General features: G+C 42.0%; 1 protein-coding gene across 1 annotated transcript in view; it reads left to right on the top strand.

The window, feature by feature from the left end:
• Positions 1-2,476: 2,476 nt before the first annotated feature.
• Positions 2,477-26,143, top strand: part of LOC124789683 (ATP-dependent translocase ABCB1-like) — a 213,597-nt gene continuing 189,930 nt past the window's right edge. The window contains exons 1-2 of the mRNA XM_047257118.1: positions 2,477-2,641; positions 23,274-23,362. Coding sequence (XP_047113074.1) covers positions 23,343-23,362 — 20 coding nt within the window. The 5' untranslated portion in view covers positions 2,477-2,641; positions 23,274-23,342. The remainder of the gene's footprint in view (positions 2,642-23,273; positions 23,363-26,143) is intronic.

A 26,143-nucleotide genomic window follows, 5' to 3' on the forward strand; every position in this document is an offset into this window, starting at 1 on the left:
TGAATTTCCCTGAACATTTTTGTACTTCCTTCTTTCATCGATCAACTGAAGTATTTTTTCTGTTACCCATGGTTTCTTCGCAGTTACCTTCTTTGTACCTACGTTTTTCTTTCCAACTTCGGTGATTCCTCTTTTTAGGGATGTCCATTCCTCTTCAACTGTGCTGCCTACTGAGCTATTCCTTATTGCTGTATCTATAGTCTTAGAGAACTTCAACCGTATCTCGTCATTCCTTAGTGCTTCTGTATCCCACTTTTTTGCGTATTGATTCTTCCTGAGTAATCTCTTGAACTTCAGTCTCCTCTTCATCACTACGAAATTGTGATCTGAGTCTATATCTGCTCCTGTATCTGATTTCGGAATCTCTGTCTGATAATGATTTAATCGATCTGAAATCTTCCCCTATCGCCCGGCCTTTTCCAAGTGTACGTCCTCCTCTTGTATTCTTGAACAGAGTTTTCGCTGTTACTAGATGAAATTTAGTACAGAACTCAATTAGTCTTTCTCCTCTCTCATTCCTTTTCCCAAGCCCATATTCTCTTGCAACCTTCTATTCCTTCCCCTACAACTGCATTCCCGTCCCCCATGACTATTAGCTTTTCATCTCCTTTTATGTACTGTATTACCCTTTCGATATCCGCATATACTTTCTCTGTCTCTTCATCTTCAGCTTGCGACATCGGCATGTATACCTGAACTTGTTGGTGTTTGTTTGCTATCGATTCTGACAAGAACAACCCTGTCACTGAACTGTTCGCTGTAACGCACTCTTTGCCCTACATTTCTGTTCATAAGGAATCCTACTCCCGTTATACCATTTTCTGCTGTTGTTAATATTACCCTATACTCATCCGAGCAGAAATCCTTGTCTTCTTTCCACTTCTCTTAACTGACCCCTACTATAACTAGATTGAGCCTTCGAATTTCCCTTTTCAGATTTTGTAGCTTTCCTACCACGTTCAAGCTTCTGACATTTCACGCCCCTACTCGTAGAACGTTATCTTTTCGTTGGTTATTCAATCTTTTCCTCATGGTCATCTTGCCCTTGGGAATCCCCTCAAGGAGATCGGAATGGGGGACTATCCCGGAATATTTTGCCAATGGAGAGATCATCATGACACTTTGCTATTACAGCTCATATGTGCTGTGGATACAGGTTATGTGTCTTTAATGCAGTGGTTTCCATTGCTTTCTACATCCCCATGGCGTTGATCATTGCTGATTCTTCCACCTTTAGGTGCAGTTTCCCACTCCAACGACAAAAGAGTACCCTGAGCCTCTATCCGTTCTTCCGCCCTCTTTGACAAACCGTTGGCAGAATGAGGGTGACTTCTTAAGCCGGAAGTCCTCTGCTAATTGAACTAAGTGGAGATCATTAACTAAGCTAAATAAGATTACGTGGCAACATCAGTATGAAAATCTCTGAAATTGTCTGCGTCTGCCCCTGTATCGACAGTTTGTAGCAGACAAAATTGTATTATGTCTTCAGAGCGACAAATATAGTTAAATAATACTGAAAATATGTTTTGTTTTTGACCTGTGTTGAGAAATGAATACAAAACCATGTCGTATGTAGTGCGACAACATTGCCATTCAAATGTGCCTGCCAGGTTGAGCGCTATGGCACTAATGGCAGGGAACGGCTCATGGGCCGAATTCGTGGCCACCCTGAAATACAGCTTAAATTCAAAAATTCTGATTGTTGTCTCTCACCGTAACTCCACGTCATTCACGAAAAGGATTATCTGGCACGTGTATTCAGCGAACATGGCTTGGAAATGATCCGTGATGAGATCCAATGCGAATCATAGACCTTACAGGTTTTTCATCTGCCTTACAGGTGTGGAAAGGAGTGACTCGTTGAACACATTGGATAAACCAAACTAAAAATATCTCCCAGAAAACACCAGCTCCTGACAGGTCTTGGGAGAAGCAACCAGCATAGGCTATATCAAAAAGACTACAAGAAGCCAACGGTCAGCTTTTTATTAGCGCCATGTGACTAGATGTCTAGATGAAAATAGTCAGTAACAAGTTTCACGTATCGAAACGTGTTCCAAGTGTAAGCGTTAAGTACCTTGTATTGTGGCCTGAGATTGGATATCATTTTTACTGGCAACTGCATTAGCTGACACATCGATCTCTGGTCTCAACGTAACGAAGGAATGGTTTGCTACAGGCATTTCCGTACAGATAAGAGCTGCAGACAGATAACAATTATGGCCTCGTGGGTGCGCTTTATCAGCAGTATCAGCGGTCGACTCGAGAACAGAGACTAGGTGTGTCAGGGACTCGACACACGGACGGTGCTAACGTCGCTGTTGTGGCACATCAACTTACATTAAGTTGCGTAACACCTTCCGCCGCCCGCATCGCTAGTCCGGGGCGTTCCAGGAAATGGCGTTACCGTCACGTTGTGAGTCAGCCAGCGCTCAGAGCAGGCGAGCGGCCGTGATTACACAACGTGACGGCGGTCCGCTGTGTGCGGACGGACTTGCGAGGAAGTTCCGTCTGCCGATTCGCAGAATGCCAGAGGCGGTCACCCACCACACGGTTTTCACGGCCGAACAGTGTACGCCGCTCAGTCGTACCAGCTGCCGGCACTGGAACAGAAGCTCCCCAGAGCTGCTCACAACGGCTGGTGAGTCGCTGGCTAAGCGTTCTCGTGCGCAATAATACTGAGCAAGTCACTGTGTTGCACATGTTAGAGGGAACTTTCGATCGTTATCTGTCCTTCCCCTTCCTGTCTCACTCGTTAGTGGTTCAAAAATGGCTCTGAGCACTATGGGACTTAACTTCTAAGGTCATCATTCCCCTAGAACTTAGAACTACCTAAACCTAACTAACCTAAGGACATCACACACATCCATGCCCGAGGCAGGATTCGAACCTGCGACCGCAGCGGTCACGCGGTTCCAGACTGTAGCGCCTAGAACCGCTCGGCCACCCCGGCCTGCACTCGCTAGTGGAAAGGGAGAGTAATGGCTCCCTGCACATCTCAGTACGTCTTCTAGTGTTTCTCAGTCGTTACCTTAGAGATATTAAATTGATACAACAGAAACTCTGACACTATCTCTCGAATGTTGACCCCTTAAAGAAGCCGCGTTCTTTCCTACACTAACAAACAAAGTGCGAGGTATCTAAGACAGGCAACGCTAAATATACCCAGAAGGAATGTGGCTCCCACCTAGTCATACCAAAAAATTGGCGAATGTTTTCAAGTAATCAAGGCATGTTTCAACATTTATAACTGCCGAATTAAAGTACCTACCTATCCCGTTTTTAATGATACAATAAACTGTTTCCGTGACGCTTAAAAGAATTTCTAAACTCGATTTCAACAATGCGTGTGTTGCTTGATCGAATAGTGACAAAATTAATAGCGCCCGCCGCAATTCACTGTCACGCCTTAGAAAAAAAAAAAGTTCCACTGTACCCAATGTAAGTAAACTCATAATTCTCATAATTTAAGTTTGGTTCGTGTGTCTATTTGTGCGCTAGAACCACAACAGTCTTTTGTGTTTCACCTCAGCCGTAATCTGAAAGGTATCCTGGCCATGCCAGGATCTCATGATGTGTCTTTTTCAAAAATTACAAAAATTTTCAAGAAACTGGAAGTGTGAGACATAAAATCAGAAAACAGCAGCAAGGAAGGTAACTGCGAAGAAATATTGATCGACGAAAGAAGGAGATAAAAAAGTTCAGGTAAAGACAGGAATACACAAACAAAAAACGCTTAAGAGTGAAATAACATGTGAAATTCAGGGAAGGCGAGGCAAATGGCTGCAGGAAATGTGTGAAGAAATCGGAAAGAGGAAATGTGTGAAGAAATCGGAAAGACAAATGATCGACGGAAAGACTGATCCAGCATATATAAAAATTAAAACAACGTTTGGTGAAATACAGCATTAAGGGATCAATGAGAATCCCACTGTTAAACGCAGAGGAGAGAGTGGTGGAGGGAGGGAGGAGATTAGTGTTTAACATTCCGTCGACAAGAAGTTGGTTAAGAGACGGAGCACAGGCTCGGTTTGGGGAAGGATGGAGAAGGAAATTGGCGTTGACTTTTTAAAGGAACCACCCTGGCATTAGCCTTAAGCGATTTAGGGAAATCATGGAAAACCTAAAACTGGATGACCACAAGCGGGTTTGAAGGATGGAGTGGACAGGTGAACAAAGTACACCTAAGACCTATGTGAGGGGGATGAATTGTCTCATATGTGATAGAAGAAGAAACTGGAGTTGATGTGGAAGAGATAGGTAATCCAGTATTAGAATTTAAAAGAGTTTGGAAGACTTGAGATCAAATAAGCCAGAAGGGATAGATAATATTCCATCGGAATTTCTAAAGTCACTGGAGGAAGTGGGAACCAATGGGCTATTCTGGTTGGTGGGTAGAATCTATGAGAGACTCGACATACCACCATACTTTCGGGAAAATAACATCTACACAATACCGAAGAGGGCTGATAGATACCAGAAATAACGGATGATCTAAGAGCTCATGCATTCAATTTGCTAGAAAGAATAATATACAGAATAACAAAAAAAAAAAGAAAACTGATAATCTGTGAGATGATGATCAGGTTTTCTTTAGAAGAGGTAAGGGCACTAGAGACAGATCTTAACGTTGCATCTGATAACCAATGCAAGACTGAAGAAAAATCAAGAAACGTTCATAAGACTCGTCTACCCACAAACAGTGTTTCACAATGTCAAATGGTGCAAGATGTTCGAAATTCTGACAAAGATAGGAGAAAGCTATAGAGAAAGACGGTAATATACGAGAATCAAGAGAGGCAGTGAGACTGGAAGACCAAGAGTGAAGTACTCGGATTAAAATTGGTGTAAGACAGGAATGCAGTCATTCGCCCCTACAGTTCAATCTGTACAGAGGAGAAGCAGTGATGGAAACGAATGAAAGGCTCAAGAGTCGGATTAAAATTCAGCTTGAAAAGATATCAGTGGTAAGATTCGCTGAGAAAATGAAGAAGAATTACAAAAACGGCTCTAAGCACTATGGGACATAACATCTGAGGTCATCAGTCCCAAGAAGAATTACAGTATTTGTTGAAGTGAATCAGCTGTCTAATTATTACACAATATAGAGTCAACCGAAGTATGACGTAATAATGAGCAACAGTAGAAATAAGAATGTCGAAAAGGTTAATATCAGAATTGATGATCACGAAGTAGACGAAGCTAAGGTATTCTGCTATCTTAGTAGCAAAATAATCCATGATAAATGAAACAAGGAGGACACAAAAAGCAAAGTAACACAGGTGAGAACTGCATTCCCTTCCAAGGCGAGTTTACTAATATGAAACTGACCGTAATTTGAGGAAGAAATTTCTGAGAATGTTCGTTTGGAGAACAGCATTGTATGGTAGTGAATCATGCACTGCGAAAAAATTGGAACAGACGAGAATCGAAGCGTTTGAGTTGCAGGGCTGCAGACAAATGTTGAAAATTAGGTGGACTGATAACTGAAGACTGAGGAAGTTCTCCGCAGAATCGGTGAAGAAAGGACCATGTGGAAAACATTGAAAAGAAGAAGGGACAGGACGATAGGACATGAGTTAAGAATTGGGGAATAGCTTCCATGGTACTAGATGGCTGTAGCGGGTAAGAACTGCAGAGAAAGACAGAGATTCGAATTCATGCAACAAATAATTGAATATTTCGGGCAAGAGCGTACTGTGAGATGCAGAGGTTGCTACAGTAGAGGAATTCGTTGTGGCCGCATCAAACCAGTGAGAAGACTGGTTACAATAAACATCCGCGAGTCGATATGGGCTTGAATGTGCGAGTGAGGTCAGCCAAGGGAACATTCTGGAAATACTAAACACATTTTACTTTTTGGACATTTCACTCCATCCACAGCTTCAAGGTATAGACTTTCAAAATTGTTCACATTTCTCTGTACGACGTCTGCTAAAACCGCAATGTGAGGCGGCGTTTCTATGAAAAATGTTGTTTACGAACAAATCAGCGTACACAGTTAAGGAATTGTTTCCAGTATGCACTATTGGTCTAGAACTTTAATATATGTTCTCATTCCATTTTTAAATTGTGACATTCACTTTTTATGTACTGAAATTACAAAAACTACTCCAGAAAATTAAGGTTTTTTCCAAATATGGAAGTTTGTTCCTGGGTATAACATGGTCATGTACCTAGGAACAAATGTTCGATAGAAATTTAAAAACACTGCACTCGACAAAATCTTGTCACTGCTGTATTTAACAGTCTATCTGTTAATTATTACTCTACTATACACCAGAAATCAGTTATTGAAATAAAACTAAGCACAAGTATTATGTGAAACAGTTAAAATTTAAATACATTTAGAAAAACACTATGTCATCAAAAGTATCCCGACATCTGGCTAAAAATGACTTACAAGCCCTCCATCGGTAGTGTTGGAATTCAATACGGTGTTGGCCCACCCTTAGCCTTGATAACAACTTCCACTCTCGCAAGCATACGTTCAGTCAGGTGCTGGAAGGTTTCTTGGGGAATGGCAGCCCATTATTCACAGAGTGCTGCACTGAGGAGAGGTATCGATGTCGGTTGGTGAGGCCTGGCACGAAGTCAGCCTTCCAAAACATCTTAAAGGTGTTCTATAGGATTCAGGTCAGCACTCTGTGCAGGCCAGTGCATTACGGGGATGCTACTGTCGTGTAGCCACTCCGCCACAGGCCGTGCATTACGAACAAGTGCTCGATCTTGTTGAAAGATGCAATCGCCATCACCGCATTGTTCTTCAACAGTGGGAAGAAAGAAGGTGCTTGAAACATCTCCGGCCGGAGTGGCCGAGCTGTTCTAGGCACTTCAGTGTGGAACCGCGCGACCGCTACGGTCGCAGGTTCGAATCCTGCCTCGGGTATGGATGTGTGTGATGTCCATAGGTTAGCTAGGTTTAAGTAGTTCTAAGATCTAGGGGGCTGATGACCTCTTATGCTAAGTCCTATAGTGCTCAAAGCCATTTGAACCATTTTGCTTGAAACATCAGTGTAGGCCTGTGCTGTGATAGTGCCGCGCAAAACAACAAGAGGTGCAAGAACCTTCCATGAGAAACACGACCACACCATAACACCACCGCCTCCGAATTTTACTGTTGGCACTCACGTTGGCAGATGATGTTCACCATGCATTCGCCATACCCACACCCTGCCATCGGATCGCCACATTGTGTAGCGTGTTTCGTCACTGCACACAACGTTTTTCCACTGTTCAATCGTTCAATGTTTACTCACCTTACACCAAGCGAGGCTTCGTTTGGCATTAACCGGCGTGGTGTGTGGCTTATGAGCAACCGCTCGACCATGAAATCCAAGTTTTCTCACCTCCCGACTAACTGTCATAGTACTTCCAGTGGCCCCTGACGCAGTTTGGAATTCCTGTGTGATGGTCTGGATAGATGTCTGCCTATTACACATTACGACCCTCCTCAAATGTCGGCGGTCTCTGTCAGTCAACAGACGAGGCCGGTCTGTACGCTTTTGTGCTGTACGTGTCCCTTCACGTTTCCACTTCACTATCACATCGGAAACAGTGGACCTAGGGATGTTTAGGAGTGTGTAAATCTCAAGTACAGACGTACGATACAAATGACACCCAAGTAACGTTCGAAGTCCGTGAGTTCCGCGGAACCCCACATTCTGCTCTCTACCGATGTCTAATGACTACTGAGGTCGCTGTTATGGCGTACATGGCAGTAGGTGGCAGCACAATGCCCCTAATATGAAAAACGTTTGTTTTTGGGGGTGTTCGGATACTTTTGACCACATAGTGTAGAAGCTGTTGTAAACTAAAACAAATTGCTCTTTTCGGTTCAAATGGCTCTAAGCACTATGGGACAACATCTGACGTCATCAGTCCCCTAGACTTAGAACTACTTAAACCTAACTAACCTAAGGACATCACACACATCCATGCCCGAGGCAGAATTCGAACCTGCAACCGTAGCAGCAGCGCGGTTCCGGACTGAATCGCCTAGAGCCGCTCGGCCACAACGGCCGGCTCCCTTTTCAGAACAGGTAAAATATTTAAGGCATTGAATAAACTTACTTCTTTCGCAAGTATCGCATATTCGATGGTAAAAGACCTTGTGTTTCAAGGTACAAGATGGTGTACTGTCAACGAAGATTGTATTAACTGTCCACATATTATATAAATAATTCTAAAAATATATAGCATTTTACTCACCGTAAAATTCGACGTAAAATACAACATTGTAGGTTACAACAAACAAAAGGAACTGTAGAAAACGGTGGAAGCTGGTTATGCCTGTTTCTAGTGCTCATTCCTTCATGTGATTGTAGAAGCAGTCATTACGCTGAAGTACCCAAAAAAATCATTTGTTTCCCTCGGTACACAATCCTCTATGTACAATATTCAGTTGACGAGAAGAAAGTACAGAGTTATTGAATGTGTTACAAAAGACTGCTGACGATTACGTGGTTTCATAAGATAAGTAATTAAGTGGTATTGAAATGAATCGGGGAGAAAAGAGCTCTGTGACACAACTTGACTAAAAGCAGGATTAGGTTCATTGGACATGTCCTAAGGCATTAAGGAGTAGTGAATTTTGTATTGGAGGGAAGTGTGGAAGTGAAAAGTACAGAGGGAGAGCAATGCTTGATTCCCGTACACAGTTTCAAGTGGATGTATTGTACAGTAGCCACGCAGAGAGAATGAGGCTTGCACTCGACAGAACAGCGTGAGGAGCAGCGTCACACCAGTCTTCACTCTGAAGACCACAAGAACAACAACAACATACTCAGATACTTGAAATGGGCACTCAGAGATGAAAGTATTCCACTAAAATGTCTAAAGTTGGAGTAAAAGTTGCACAAAAGAAAAATGCAAAATTTTTCACACAGAGCCTGCGGAGGACAATTCTCAAAACAGGAAGAACAGTTTAAATATTATGTTTGGCAAGAAATGAGAAGTACAAGACAATAAATGCACTAGAAATTTCCTATAAATATTACTAATAGCTTAGAAGGAACATTTGCTTTTAATCAAGCAAAGGAAGAATCTGACTTCAGCAGTAAGTATTCCACAGGGGACCATTTGTGAGTCGGGAGTTAAATTATAGAACGGAGCAACGAGCATGACTTACCACTTTGTCTACAACTGAGAAATATTTTAACTCGGTTTCAGCAAAACCTTTACTAACAGCCCTTTGGAGACAGGGATTGATTCACCCTGTGCTAGCTTACAGTGGAATGCGTCAATACTACAAACTCGTATACTATGAGTAAGAACACGAATTAGCCGAAAGTACTTAATTATATTCATTTGGCAGATGAGATTGCACTTCTTGCTTCAACAACGGAGTAAATTTAAAATTACACAATGAAAATCGATAATATAAAGACTGATATGATGTGTAGTCATGATATCAAAATGAAAATACCACAGATTAACAACTAATTAATAGAACCAGTTGTTAGGTTTTTGTGTTTTAGTAGAGTTGAAGGCAACAACTAGGTGACCAATACCGAAAATAAACAGAGTACTAAAAGTGGCAGGGAGCGTTTTGATAAACTGTATAGGGTCTTTTTTGTAATGAGATTCCATTGCGCCTCAAAAGGAAAGTTATCATCGATCAGTCTGTATTAGCAGTTTTGAGGTGTGACGGTTAGATACTAAATTTTAATGTGAAAACCTTTCACAAATTGAGGATTGCTCATCAGAAAATAATAGAGCATGTCACAAATTACTAAACGAAAAAAAAGAAATTGATCAGTTAGCAGGCTATAGTAGAAGACGAAATTTTTTTTTAAATTAAAAATCTGTTGAAACGGACGGGATAAAATCTGTCAAAGTGGACGGGATTTGCATCGAAACAAATGGATGAACAACGTAAGTTCTTTTCATAAATCAAAGAGACAAGATACCGAAATTGGCCTCTTAAAAGGTGGTTAAATGGCATTATAAAGTTTCAGGATGAACGTCAGTGCATATGACTTAAGACTGTATTGCTCGAAACAGTCTGGTGAAGGGTTTAACACATGACCAATGGCTGGTTTTAATGTGGTGATGAATTAAGGGAATGTACAACAAACAAAAGTGAGAATAATCAGACGGTAATTTAAGCTCCAGATCCTCTACACACGAGGCCGGTGTCATAGTTAATGTGCCGCTTCGTTAACTGTCGTCCACGAAGTCTTGTTATCTCCTGGTAGCAGTAACGGTTAGAAGACCCCCGCCACCGTTAACTGGATTCTCAGTAGTAATCTAATCTGAGGCGTCCCCAGCTGGCGTCCCTCTGCTGTTATCTTTGTTATCTTTTGATGTTCGCCTATGCCGCTATTCCAAGAAAACCTTGCAATCTCCATAAGGGCACCATACTTTTCTTATCTCCCCTTTCTCTGCCACAAAGGAGCTGTGTGGTACGCTTTGTCACGAAATATTTCTGCCATTCAGTTTTGGTCATTCCTACTGATTTAATAAGATCATAGCTATTCTAATACACAGCGTAATTTACTTTGTCGACCTCGATAGAATCGCACAAAACTTTTCGTCAGCAAAAAGCTATGACGGTGGGTCGCGTTGTTCAGTCGGTTAAAGATTTTGGCACAAAAGGCAAGGACTCGGGTTCGAGCTCTGGGCCCACACACAGCAATAATCAGACTGGATATTTCAGAACAGCGAACACCTCTGGTAAGCAGCTGCAACATACATTCTGACAACCATCGAAGAAGCAGTTATGGAAATAAAAGTGCGCCTAAAAAGTGGAATTAAAATTCAAGCTGAAAAGTTATCAATAATAACATGTGCTGGCGAAATTGCTATCTCTAGTAAAGGTGAATTGCAATTAACGGACAAGGCAACTGTTCAAAACATTTTCGTCAACGATGTAAGAACAATGGACTGATCATGAAATTTCTGTCCGCATAACGGTTTCTTCTGAAAGAAATCTGTTTTTTATAGATTATGTTTAGTTCAATATCAGATTCAGCACTTTCAGTCATCCTCAGTCCTTCGTAAACATGTTCATGGATTTTCAAAGTGTACAGTCCATCTCCATTTATATCGAACGTGCTCAGCATGGCATTAACTCAGTTTATCGCGGAATTTTCTGTGAAGAAGCATCTTTTCTTTTCTTTTTTACGTCTTCTGACTGGTTTAATGCAGCCTGACACAAATTCTTCCCCTGTGCCAAGGTTTGGATCTCAGGGTAGCTCTTGCGGCCAACTTCCTCATTTATTTGCTGGATGTTTTCCAATTTCTGTCTTCCTTTATAGTTATAGGCACCACAGCTGCCTCTAGTACCATGGGAGCTGACATCTTAACATATGTACTAAACTCCTGTCCCTTCTTTTTGCCGGTGTTTTCAATGTGTTTCTTCCTTATCAGATTCTGAGGAGAAACTCATTCCTTAGCTTATCAGCCCACTTGATTTCAACCCTATTCTGTGGCACTACATCTCAACCACTTCGATTTTCATCTTTTCCGATTTTTCCACAGTCCATCATAATCACCATAAAATGCTGTGCTCCAAATGTTCATTCTCACTACTTTGCCATCAGCAATTCTGATGTCAAGTTTCTCGCTGTTCCCATTTTTGCTATATCTCATTACTTGCGGCTTTCTTCGTCTTACTCTTATTCCATATTCTCCATTCATTAGACTGTTCACTCCATTCAACAGATACTGTAAGTCTAATTCACCTTTATTAAGGATAGCAATTTCACCAGCAACTCTTGTCACTGATATCCTTTTACCCTGAATTTTAATCCCACTGTTTAACCATTCTTTTATTTCCGTCACTGCTTCTTTGATGTTCAGAGTGAACAGCAGAGGCGAGCACTGCATCCCTGTCTTACCCACATTTTAATCCGACCACTTTTTTCTTGGTCATCCTCTCTTATTGTTCCGTCTGGTTAATTAACCTTCACTGAGGATAGTAATTTCACCTGTGTACCTTATCATTGATATCCTTTCAGCCTGAATTTTAGTGCCACTTTTCAACCGTTCTTTTATTTCCGTCATTGCTCCTTCGATGTACAGATGGAACAGTAGGGGTGGAGACTGCATCCCTCTCTCACTCACAATTTAATCCGAGCACTTCGTTCTTGGTTCCTTTTCCTTCTTGGCTCTTGCAGATATTGTTTATTACTCGTATTTCCCTGTAGATTACTCCTACTTCCCACAGAAATTTCAACACCTTGCAGCATTTTACATTGTCCAACGCTTTTTGCAGAAATCCTATGAATGATTCTCGATTTTTCTTTACTCTTGCTTCCTTTATCAAGTACAACGTTAGAACTGGCGCCCAAGCGCCTTTACTTTCTATAAGAACAAACTGATCGCCATCGAAGTGATCCTCCATTCTTATGTACATTATTCTTGTCGGCAACTTGGATTTATGTGCTGTTAAGATGTGTGTGCGATAGTTCTCGCACGTATCTGCTCTTGTTATCTTGGGAGTAAAACAGATGACATATTTCCGAAAATCGCAGGGTATGCTGCCAGTCTCATACATTCTACACATAAACTCAAGATTTTAAAAATTTCGATGTAATGTTATCTATCTCTTCTGCCTTATATCAAGCCTTCCAAAGATAATTCAAATTCTAGCACTAATCTTGGATCGCGTATCTTTTCCATGTCGACTCTAATCGGACAATTCATTTCACCTCCTCCCCATAACAGAGAACTACAGTGGACATTTTCCATCTATCGGCTCACTCCTATGTGTTTAACAGTGGAATTCCCATTGCACTCTTAATGTTGCTGCTCTTGCCTTTACTGTCACGAAGGCTCTTTTGATTTTTTTTATGCTGAGTAATCGTTCAGAAAACAGCAACAAAGGTTTGTGTCGTATACTGGAAAAAGTTAATTGAACGCGTACAGATATACAAAATATGCAATGGCTGGACTATTTTGGTAACCAAGCGCAGCACTGGCAAAAAGGGCATTTACGGTCAAGAGAAGTCTACTAATATCAAACACAGGCCTTAATGTGAGAAAGAAATTTCTGAGAATGTACGTTTGCAACACAGTGAAATATCGACTGTGGGGAAACCAGAATAGAAGAGAATCGAAGCATTTGAGATGTGATGCTACAGACGAATGTGGACTGATACGGTAAGGAACGAGGAGGTCCTGGCGAGAAGAAGGGACAGGATGATTGGACATCTATTAAGACATCATGGAATAACTTTGAAGAATACTCAGTATTGTAGAACACTCAGTATAATGTCTTTTACTGAAACTGAACTACACTTCTCGAACAATCACTATATACACACAAAGAAAACAAATAACCAGTAGACGACTATTCATCAAGAGCGTCGGTGAGGTCCGTCGGAGCTGGTCCTAGCTCGGCGAGGAACTGGCTGTATTGCAGCTGCGCTGGCCTTATAAAGCCGGCGGAGGTCGGCGGAGTACTCCAACTTCCCTGTTTCTGTGAGGCGACCTCTGCAGAATAAGGTTCGCATTAGTGACTAGCAAGTTCTGTTTATTTTGAAGAATTGTTTTTCTCTTGGTTGCGCCTGCAAGTGCTTGTGTATGTTATATGATACACAGGGGTGTCTTGAGTGTAGTCTGCCTGGCAGGGGCCGTCTGTAGCAGACGAAACAAACTTCCATGGTAATAGAGGGAGCTGTAAAGGGTAAAAGCTCTAGAAAGTTTAGAGGAATACAAAGATTGGACTACTTCAAGAAAATAATTGAGGAAGTAGGTTACATGTGCTACTCAGAGATGAAGAGGTTGGCACAGGAGAGGAATTCGTGGCAGGATGCATCAAACCAGTCAGAAGACTGATGACTCAAAAGAAACAAAAGCGCAGTCCAAGACAGTAATAAAGTACGTTAGTAAAGATAGACGAACAAAAAAATCTTAATTTGCTACGAAGATGATGCAAGATTTCTTGAGACAGTATAATTGTGTTGTGCACTCCTGAGAATATTTCGTACGTGACCGGTACGATAACTGATGGGACTGAAGAAGTGTTTTCAGAAAGGATGTGAGACGAGTACCGATGTGGATTAAGATACAGGAGGTACAAAGCTGGCCATTAAAATTTCAATACTAGGAAAAATTACAAGTAAAGAAATTTTACTTACGGTACATATTCAGCATGGATTGAGCCATAAATTTGTAACTAATTTGCGAGAATACAGGTTGCAAAATTTCGTTCACATGACTGACACCTCTGTAGACATTAGAGTAATGTCTGTCTTAACAGACCGTGCCTTAAAACGATACTATTCTTATATGCACTCTGTCCTTAGCTATAGAATAACTTTTGGGCCATCCATTACACAGAACACTGACAGACTTTTCAAATTGTAGCAAAGGACCATAAGAATAATAAAGAAGACTAACAAACAAGTTCGCTGTAAAGATCTGTACAAAGTTATGACTCTAAGAGCACCGTTTTAGTATGTATACTAATTTTGTATGCACATATAGAACATCAGTACTTATTACACAAACAGCAGTATTCATAATCATTAAACGGAGTCCATACTTAAATTATATTTACCGAGAAAAAATAAAAGTCGTACACCATTTTCTAGCAAGGAATAAAAATTGTACAATAAATTTACCAAGTACCTTAGAGATAAAACTAAAATACATACCTTTAAAAAATCTGTTCAATTTTGACATGTACATGTTACACACTCAAGGGTAGCATTGAAAGCACAGTGTAGAGATGGGTAGAAGGTAGAATAAAATAACAATAAACATCTCAGTCACTGAACATAATCATGTGGAAAAGTAGAACACCTTGCAGTGAAATCTTACGTAAGAAACATGTGGTGCACAATGTACTATTCTCATTCCGTTTTCCTGAGATCAACAGGTCGTCCACGTTTGGTAAGATGCTAGCTGAGTTTTTTCGAAACACATGAAGGAAAACATGAATATCATGAAACAAAAGGGAAGAAGTGCGTCCATGGTCTACCGTCAGTCACAAGCATATGAGCACTTTGTGCATTGCAGTGTACGCAGTGCAGTTTGTACCGTGCAACTTCAACTACACAAATTAAACTCGAAAAATGAATGCAGAGTGACCAGAATGAGATTTTCACTCTGCAGCGGAGTGTGCGCTGATATGAAACTTACTGGCAGATTAAAACATTGTGCCCGACCGAGAACCGAACTCGGGACCTTTGCCTTTCGCGGGCAAGTGCTCTACCATCTGAGCAACCGAAAGACGTCTCACGCCCGGTACTCACAGCTTTACTTCTGCCAGTATCTCGTCTCCTACCTTCCAAACTTTACAGAAGATCTCCTGCGAACCTTGCAGAACTAGCACTCCTGAAAGAAAGGATACTGTGGAGACATGGCTTAGCCACAGCCTGGGGGATGTTTCCAGAATGAGATTTTCAATCTGCAGCGGAGTGTGCGCTGATATGAAAGTTCCTGGCTGATTAAAACTGTGTGCCCGACCGAGAACCGAACTCGGGACCTTTGCCTTTCGCGGGGAAGTGCTCTACCATCTGAGCAACCTTAGCACGACTCACGCCCGATACTCAAAGCTTTACTGCTGGCAGTATCTCGTCTCCTACCTTCCAAACTTTACAGAAGCCCTCCTGCGAACCTTGCAGAACTAGCACTCCTGAAAGAAAGGATACTGTGGAGACATGGCTTAGCCACAGCCTGGGGGATGTTTCCAGAATGAGATTTTCACTCTGCAGCGGAGTGAGCCCTGATATGAAACTTCCTGGCAGATTAAAACAGTGTGCCCGACCGAGACTCGAACTCGGGATCTTTGCCTTTCGCGGGCAAGTGCTCTGCCATCTGAGCAACCGAAGCACGACTCACGCCCGGTACTCACAGCTTTACTTCTGCCAGTATCTCGTCTCCTACCTTCCAAACTTTACAGAAGCTCTCCTGTGAACCTTGCAGACCTAGCACTCCTGAAAGAAAGGATACTGTGGAGACATGGCTTAGCCACAGCCTGCAGGATTTTTCCAGAATGAGATTTTCGATCTGCAGCGGAGTGTGCGCTGATATGATACTTCCTGGCACATTAAAACTGTGTGCCCGACCGAGACTCGAAAGTAACCACACGGGTTCCCTGACACTTGTTTCCAGACATATAAGTATCCCGCTTGTAAGTTATCCCACAACCCCGTAATACTAACAGGCCGTATATGGCTCCAAACCAAGCGCAGCTCAGAATTATTCACAGATGTTAGTGTGTTTTTCTCCAGAGGCGCGCGTTTCTCTTCACTGGACATCCACACTTTTTGTTCACTGTCAATGGTAAAATCCGCCACAGTTGTAAAAATTATTTATTTCTAAAAAGGGATGCATTAGCCAGTTTCAGGACTCATGTTCCATCTTCAGGGGCATCTGCAAAATTTTAAAAAAATAGTAATACGTATTCCTATGGTTCATCTTCTCAAAGATAGACAGAACAAACAAAAATTCTTAAAGAAAGCTTTATACATACATTAAAATGTGCGTCCACAAAGGTCTCATAACTGAGATTAAAATTTGTAAAAATAGTGCATTTTTAGTACATGACATGCACAGGACCCCCTGCACTCTAATTTCAAAATTTCGCTTAACACCAGTAATAGCATTACTAAAACCTGAAACCAACAACAGCATTACTAAAATCCTAAGCCACAGTTTCACTCATTCTTTAACAAATTTAAAAGGACATTAATATTGGACAAAAGGATCATGAAGATACCAAACAAACATGAACGTAACTTGCAAAAATCGGCGAAATGGATCTTGCTGCTGAATCTTCTGTCAACGGCGTGATACATTTGCTCTCATCTAACTGTTGTTACTTGTTCGAGCTTTTCTATTTACTATCCTCACAGATAACAAGTAGTTACCGTACCCAGGGTTCATCTGAAAAGAAGATACTATACGATACACCTTCTGGTGCACAGCAAGATACGTAAAAATAACCCGTGAGGTGCGATGACGCAACTAGCATTCCACAGTTAGGTGAAAATGATTTGATATCCAAAATGTACTATATCCTAGTCCTCGTATTACCGTACTATTACTGTATGCGCGCACCACAGCATATGCACTAACGTGATAGGCAAGCAACAACCAACAATATCTGTTCCGTTATGTGTGTTCTAAAATGCTTAGAGGACCACAAGGCAAAAAGCATATATACCACCCATGAGTTTGCGGCAAAGCAGTGATAACAAGCACCGAATGATGTCAGTTCAGAGTAGCAAATTTCCTTCCGCACGGAATTACTCAGAAGGCCTACCACATAACAGTCCATTGACACGGCCCATCTGTACCACAGAACAGAAAGCTGCTCCCATATACCACATTCCTTGAGAAGAACCATACCATCATTTCCATGCTACTTAGCCTCGTTCCTCTCTGAACGCAGTGACTCAAAATCTCCATAGACTTAACTACAGTAATCACTGCATGTTTCAACATAAATCACGGAGCACTGACTGCCTTAGCACCACACACACATTCGGCTACGTACAGCCCCATATACAGGCCGCACTTGCTTGTTGTCGCGCCATGGTCCATGGTCCCCTCAAGTAACAACCATCCTCACTGCCACCATCGCAGACATGTCACATAACTTACTACCTGGTGATTTCTGAATGGTCATAACTGGACCATTAAGTAGACTATGCCTGGCAGCATAGACTAACCTCTTTGTGTCCACACATTAATACCTCAGCACATCACCTGCTGCCGAGGGGAACATTAGCATTAATGGCTTGCCCATACCACAAATAGCTCAAGGCACTAACCAAACTGAAAACGTACTACTCCTAATAGCTACAATCATTAAAAATCTTTCATCGTCTAAGCTTGTCTGTGACCATGTAGTTGTATGATGGCACCTGTGGTCTTCGTGGCAGTCTGCCTTCGGCAGGGCAACGGCTAGAACGTTTTGTTTGCGCCCCGTCCGCGGTCTAGACCAACGTGTACAGTCTGTTTACATATTTACCGCCGCTTAGTGGTACAACTGTTGACAGACGTGCCATGGCTCAAGTGTATCGAACATCTGAGATCAAGTTTAGTTTTCAGTCGGACTATGCACGACCCACGGCATTTGAAATCGAATGCCTCCTTCACGATGAAGTTCACCTTGACCGCAAGGACATAGTAGACATTTCTGTCACCACTAGCGTCGCACATGTCAAAATGATAAGCGACGCCATCTGGCATGACGCAGTGTCCTGATATGCCAGCGGCCTCAAGTTCAAACACGCCGATAGACACTTAGGAGTGCGTTATTTTTTACAAAAGAAGTTGTTCCTCTTTTTCAGGGCACAATGGATGAGATCGTCCTTGGCGGCGACTTTAACAGTGTGCTAGCGCCAAAGGACCAGTTCGCGCGACTGGAGAACAAGGGGAACTTCTTAGATGGTGGATGCTTGAGACCATCTAAGAGGAGATCGTCCTGGGTTCACCCACTGCAAAAGCCATTCATCCAGCTGCATTGACATGATATATGTCTCTCGTCTCCTTACACCCCGTTGCAGAGCTGTGGCTAGCTGCATTTACAGACCATATCGCCGACATAAGCGCTGTCGCTCTCCACCTCCAGCAGGTGTGGTGAAGCCAAAGCCACTGGATGCTTACTCTGCTCAGCTCACTTTCCCCGGTTCTAAACTCGCCATCGAGGTTGCCTGGCAGTCACTCATTCGCCGAATAGGAGCATATAACACAACACTAGAGTGGTGGTTTGCTTATGCCAAACCGATCATCCGGCACTGACTGCATACTGCCTCATGGGACCGGCAGTCACTCGACTTCTACTACACCGTCTCGCGTGATTACACTTCTATGCTGCCCTCAACAGAGAGAAGAAGTGGTAAACAGGGCATAACGATAGATAGTGGCATAGGTGTGCCGACAGGTAGAGTCCGATCCTTCACACACTGATGCCTAATAAGCTTACGGTGGACAGGTCGCCCATGTATCATATTAGCAGAGAATGCTCACAATGGCAACTTACGCTGATTCGTGTAACTGATGTGGATGATGAGCAGCACTTTTCTACACAGCGTGACATCAGTACAGCCTTCTGCAAACACTACACCGCTCTCTGCTTGGCTCAAGACTACAACCAGCTGACAGTGATGAAAGTCACACAGCAGATCTATGGTATGTTAACCCCTGTCATGGCTGACGCCTTGATGACAGACGTTACTGAGAAAGAAGTGCTTGATGACATCAGTAAAAGCGAGACCCATACATAACCGGGCTTGGACGGATTCCCTTTGGAGGTCTATCGCATGTTACAGTGTTTTCTTGCACCGCATTGGCTATCCATTTGTCAAGACCTGCTGTCACCAGAGACGTCAATTCCCGCTACAAACATTGAAGGTATGATCATCCCCAATACAAAACCGAAAGACGGAGCACAGATTCACGATCTCCCCTTAACACTGCTTAATTATTACATGAATATATTCACTCACCACATGGCGGCACGAATCCGGTCGACGCTGTGTAGCCCCATGTTAGACGTCTAAGCGTCGTTAGGAGGACCAAATAATATCCAACCTGCTGTGCAGATATCGTGATATGATATCCTTGACGAATACAGACAAATTACCTGGTGCTCTGGCATCTCTGGACTTTAGCCAGGCCTTCGACCTAGTCGACCACACTTACTTGACGTACACCATTCTGAACGTGGAATATCGGCAGCCGTTCATTACCATGGTCATACGCCTCTTTTGAAGGGCGACCTTCAGAGACCTGATCAATGGCCGCCTCAGGAGCCCTATTCCTATTGCACGTTCGGTGCGGCAGAGATGCCCACTATTGACAATCCTGCAAACAATGGCGCTTGAACCTCTGTTATGCGGCCTTCTTCGTCAGGAGATTACAGGCGTTATGGTACATGGAGATAAGTTTCGATGTATAGCCTACGCCGACGATTTGGTGGTCCTGCTGACTGCGTCCTCACTGTCGAAACATCGGTTGATATGAATGTAGAGGCAGGACTCCAGCGTGCGTGTTTCTCTCCCCTCCGACTCTGTGGCACAAAGAAGTGTCTAGGTATCGAATTCAGTAGCGACATACGCCATGCAGCGGTCCGTAACTATTGGTGCCTTCTGCAACACGTCAGGGCTCTCATCGTCGACCGACGGTTGCAAGCCATGGACATCATTCAACGAATACACTTTGTCAACACATACCTGGCTTCTCGTCTCCATGACCTGATCCAGATCTTACCATTGCCAGCCACAACTGCGTGACGTTTGTTAGCATCCTTTGGAAATTTCATCTTCACTGGTATGCTATTCCAGGTCAGTTATGAATTACTGACCTTTCCCCCTAATCGAGGGTGACTCGTTCGTGTGCATGACAGGGTGGTAATCCTCTTCTGTGTTGTGTGTTTAGAAAGAGGGGTGGTAGCCCCCATCTCAAGCTGTGGAGACTTGTCCACAAAGTCTGACAAGCTCCTCCTGGAATCGTTTGAGCCACCTTCCGTCGCACCCCTGGTGACGTCGCGAAACAATCCACCTCTTTACACCATTTAAGCCATTTTTACGTGCAATTTAGCTATGTTCGCCTCGCCGTACCGACCAGGCATCATATGACGATGTGGGACGTTTGTCACGTCCTCCAAAGGAGTTGACTCCCGAACGTCACATAGTCGAAAGACGTGAACGTTCGATGGAAAATCGTGTGAAAAATGATAAGGATGGGCCTGGTGGTCGCTGATGTTCAGTCCACGTGGTGTGCAACAGTCAATTGCAAACAGGTAATACAATCAAGACTTCACTAGATCAACATGGCAGACTCACCCGCTTACACTACCCTGCGAAACGCCAGACACAGATGCACTTTGTCTTTGCTGTGAAGAAGCGGATCACATCTGTCACCTACTTCGACAAATCCTGGCCTATTGCCTTGCTCCACAGACCCTCCCCTTCCCGGACGATATCTACTACTCTCGTACGAAAGCCAGTCGTGTGGATCGAAGGACATGCAGTTCATTACCTGTTTCGGAATGATATCAAAGAATCGCGGATTTCTGGAATTACTTGCAAAAAACGCGTACCAGTACTGTTCGCAATGTGACGTATCAACAGTTCTCTTCAAATTACGTAGGCAATGCTTTACGCGACCATTCGTGCGGCTGGTACCTTCCGGGTATGAGACGACACCCGTCTATGAATTGAGGATACAGAAGGCGATGGAAACACATACATAATGCGTATCAACAGGACGGCCTACAATTGAAAACGTGTCACGACGAGCTTTCCATTGGCATAAGATTCCGGAATAGTCCACAATTCGGATCTCTGGGAGGGTAGCGCTAAGGAGTTGGTGAACATGTGAAAAGGAACTGAATAAAAAACTAAAGAATAACGTTCTACGTGTCAGGGGGTGGAATGTCAGAAGTTTAGACATAATAGGGAAGCTAGAAAATCTGAAAAGGCAAATGCTAAGACACAATCGAGGTGTTTTGGGGATCAGCAGGGTGAAAGGGAAAGAAGAAAAAGATTTCTGGTCAGATGACAGCAAGTTGACATCAATAGCGGCAGAAAATAGTATAACAGGAGTAGAATTCATTATGAATGGGTAGGTAGGGCAGAGAGAGTGTGTTACTGTAAACAGTTCAGTGATAGGGTTGCTCTAATCAAAATCGACAGTAAACCAACACCGACAGCGAAAGTTCAGGTATACATGCTGACGCCACAGGATGAAGAGATAGAGAGAGTATATGAGGATATTTAACGTAAAGAGCGATGAAAATCTGATAGTCATGGGGGGACTGAAATGCAGTTGTACGGAAAGGAACTGAAGAAAGGTTTACGGGGCACGGGAGAATAACGACATCGTAGCGGAAATGAGAGTGGAGGCGGAATAAATTTCAGTTAGTAATAGCGAGTACTCTGTTCAAGAATACTCGGAAAAGGTCGCGAGATACGGGACGATTTCAGTTAGATTACATAATGATCGGGCAGAGATTCCTAAATCAGATACTGGAATGTAAGGCGTACCCAGGAGCAATTACAGATTCAGATCACAATTTAGTAGTGACGAAGAGTAAGCTGAAGTTTAAGAGACGAGTCAGGAAGAGTCAGTGCAAGATGAAGAGGGATAAAGTACTAAGGAATGAAGACATACGCTTGAAGTTTTCTGAGGCTATAGATATTGCTATAACGAGTAGCTTATTAGGTAGTTCAGGTGAAGACGAATGGACTTCTAAAAAAAAGAGCAATCACAGTAGTTGGAGTAAAAAGCATACGTACATAGAAAGTAACTGAGAGGAAACCACGGATAGCACCAGAAATCCCACTGTTTATTGATGAAGCAAGTAAGCTGTTTATCTAAAATTAGGAACACAGAAATACAAGTCTCTTAGGAATTAAATAAACAGAAGGTGCAGGGAAGCTAAGGCGAAATGGCTGCATCAAAAGTGTGAAGAAATCGAAAGAGAAACGATTGTTGGAAGGACAGATTCAGCAAATCGAAAAGTCAAAACAACCTTTTGCAAGGGTGGTGATATTAAGACGGCAATAGCAACTCCACTGTTAAATGCAGAGGAGGGAGAGTGAATGGATGGAAAGAGTACATCGAACGCCTCTTTGGGGGGTAAGGCTTACCTGACCACATGATAAAAGGAATAGGAGTCGACACAGAAGAGAAAGGTGATTCAGTATTACAAAGAGTTTAAAAGAGCTTTGGAAGACTTAAGATCATTAAGGCACTAGAGGTAGATAACATTCCATTAAATTTTCTAAAATCATTCACGCTGATGTGTCTTATGATCCACACAGTTCTGAAGAGCCCGAGATGCTGGAGTTGGTGCTCATGTGTGCATGATGTGTGCTTGCTTGTGCGTACTAACTGTGTGTGTTTCTCTTTTGCTGATGAAGGCTGTGGCAGAAAGATTTATGTGAGTGTCTTTTAATTGTGCCTGTCTGCAACTTAACGTGTCTGCTTTACGGTAAATAGCAATCTGTCTTTTTCGATATTCTTGTTCTTATTATAGGGCCAATGTTGCTAATGAATGGATCAATAGCCCACACACGACCATTGAGGCTACAAAACAGAGTAATGTCATGTTGAACAAACAGATAATACAGAATGACACCAATGTAAACTTTATCACTTGATAATGAAAGAAAATACTACAAAGAGCTGAAACTCTTCCTTTTTTTGTTGTTTGTTGCTCAATTCCTACGAAAATACTTCCAAACAGCTAATTATTATTTTAGCGATGGGTACAAGCTACCCATAGGCTTCAATATGATTATTGTTTCTGGTAGAAGAAATTTAAATCTTGTCTATAGGAATTTTTGCTTTACTTGTTGCAGTTCTGGTTGCCCGGGACTGATCCTCGATGAATATCCGAACAGGCTGAAGGAAAAGAATCATCGTCGAAAATGGCTTCAGAGGCGGAAGTGTGAGTTTCTAAATGACTTTGTATTTTTGGGGATCTACAGCCTCCAGATGTTTAATAAACTTAAACATAGTCCGTAGTAGGCTGTAATGTAATGCTTATTTAATCGTGTGATTAGCTGATTTCAACTACGCATCGTTGTCCAACACATTTGTAACATCTGTATTTCATGTGATTGTCAGATCAGTCTTAATTATAAATGAATCACACTGAAATAATAAATAAATCTGAAACCTTTTGCTTCTCCTATCTTTACTAGTAGTAGCGCATTCAAAAACATAAGCAGTTGACACAGTGATCAGTAACCTTTTAGGTGATAAGAGTTAGTGGACGACAATTTTCAAAAGCTCAGACGTGCCTTACTAATTAGCCTATGTTCAGGAAAGGCTTAACATGCTGGTTAATATTACCTGAATTTTTCGAATGTAGAAGAAATTGTGAGCACTTTCAACTTCTAACGTACTCCTCATTCTCTTTGTTTCATGCTACCAATACCTCTACATTCAGGTGTGTGAAGAGCTGCGTCACATACAATAAACGTTTTAAGAATGTGGAATCCTAAAATCGTATGTGGAGAAATAACGAGGCATTCCAGTGTCTGCGAATTTAGTATATCAAACCATTGAAACATCCCCTTAGAAAAATTTATGAATTACATTGCTGGTAAACCGCTTACGCTATTTGATTTTCAAACAGCTGAGCAAAACTGAACGTACTCAGACATTTCCCTCTTTACTTCTTCGGATCATCACTAAACTGACACACAATATTTTTAGCGCAACGCAATCTGACTTTCAATAATCCCTACAAAAGAATGGTCGTGACTAACAATAGCCTATACCTTTCATGAATCACTTACCTCACAAAAATCTTCGTTACTCGAACTACTGCAATACCACACGTCCAGATCGTCCGCTCTCAAAACTCTGCCATCTCTCTTCCCACATCAACCACTGCTTGCGGCTCACCTCCAACTGCGCAACACTACACGCTGTTCACATCCAACTGCCCAACACTACAATAGCAAATATTCCAACAATGCCAACCAGCCACAGATTGCACACAGCACAGTCAGTGATTTTCATACAGAGCGCTACTTGGCATTACCAACATAAAAATCTAAACAGCCTACTTACACCATTATTTCCATATAACATAGAGTTACGCACTTAAAAGTATTAATTGGAAGTACGAACTGATCCCCTACTACATAGAATTTCAGTTTGCTTAAGATTAATATGAATTACAGGGAATCCCGAAGTACGACAATATTCTGAATAACATTAGTATTAATGACAGCGATAATTTCTGTCGTACGTTGCATAATACAAGCTATCTCGAGCTATACTGTCTCTGCCAGAGTTTCAAACATTCCATTGTGAAAAAAGTCCAGCCTCCTTCTATGACGAGTGTGCGATGTATGCATGATCAGTAAAGGCCATAAACAGCGTGGGATGCTGCTGACGACATCCTGTACCCGCAAGTTTTGCCTGTTTGTCATAAGCAGTTACCGAGTGAAATAATTTCTCCGGTGTGTTGGGAAATATCGCAAGATGTCTCCTCAAGACCATAGCCGATTTTTGGAAAGAAAGAGCAGTTAAAGAGATGGTACAGTGTGTAATAAACAAATTATTTAAAAATGTGACCAACAATCCACCGCCTATAAGCATTATTCCTTTAGGTATTCCTATTGTTAGGACGTATCTTGACACAAGTCGTCTTTTCTCCTGCAATAAAATGAAGATCGCGAAAAGAATTAACAAGATTTTGTACAATCCTCGCCGTGTTATGCATACTGAAAGATTTGTCCGACGAATTGGAGATGTGGCGTTGTTTGTAGCCTCAGTCTTCTATCCACATTCTTCGCTGAAATGAAAGATACTAGTCAGTGACTACTCCTGAAAAGTTATACCGACTCAGTCTGCCAACATCATCTAGAATCTATGTGTCACATGTGATTGTCGAATTGCTGATCAACCTACAAACTGCACATGAATTTTTGACACTCAAAATGTCATTTAGGGAGTTAACAGTCAGGTAACTTGATACGTAATTTCATTGGATTAGACGACAAAACGAAGCTTTAATTGAAGTACGGATTCACAAAACTCCCACACTGTTACGAAATTAAATTGCACTCTGTCAAATTTTATCTTTTCTTTTATCACTGCTATCCACACCATCGGACGATTACTCTGACAAGTCGTGCCTGTAAACCGGTTCCAAAATAATATAACAAAGGAAAGAAAAATTATATTGAAGTATTCGAGAATCATTAACGCGATTTCATAAAAAAATAAACGTACCATATCAGCAATTCTGACATTGCGTTTGGTGATGGAAGGCAGTGCAAAGTAAGAGCAGAATGCGTTCCTAGCATTTGTGCAGACAGAGAAAGCTTTCGAAAATATAAGATGTAACGAGCAGTAGACGATATTTAGAAAAAAGTACAGAAACAAACGAATATTGTGTAACATCTACAAACCTCAACTGAGAATAATAAATTTTGGAAAAGGTTTAAACGTTTTATGAAATGATTCTTTTAGAAGTAAAAGAAAGTAGTTTAGAGAAACATTCGAGGCGCCTTCGAATATCCTCAAAAACATGTACAGCAAATAAGGAGCCTACTGAGAATCTTAAGTTCATTGTTGAAACTTGACCTTTAAAACGTACCAGATGATAAAGTATGCCAAGGCTACATAACCGTAGGGTCAACGTAATAAACGAGGCAAATATCCCCCAGTAATCTTTGAAATTCTAAGATTGTAAGTCAAATATTGAACT

The sequence above is a fragment of the Schistocerca piceifrons genome, chromosome 3 (genome assembly GCF_021461385.2).
Source record: "Schistocerca piceifrons isolate TAMUIC-IGC-003096 chromosome 3, iqSchPice1.1, whole genome shotgun sequence".
Lineage (NCBI taxonomy): Eukaryota > Metazoa > Arthropoda > Insecta > Orthoptera > Acrididae > Schistocerca > Schistocerca piceifrons.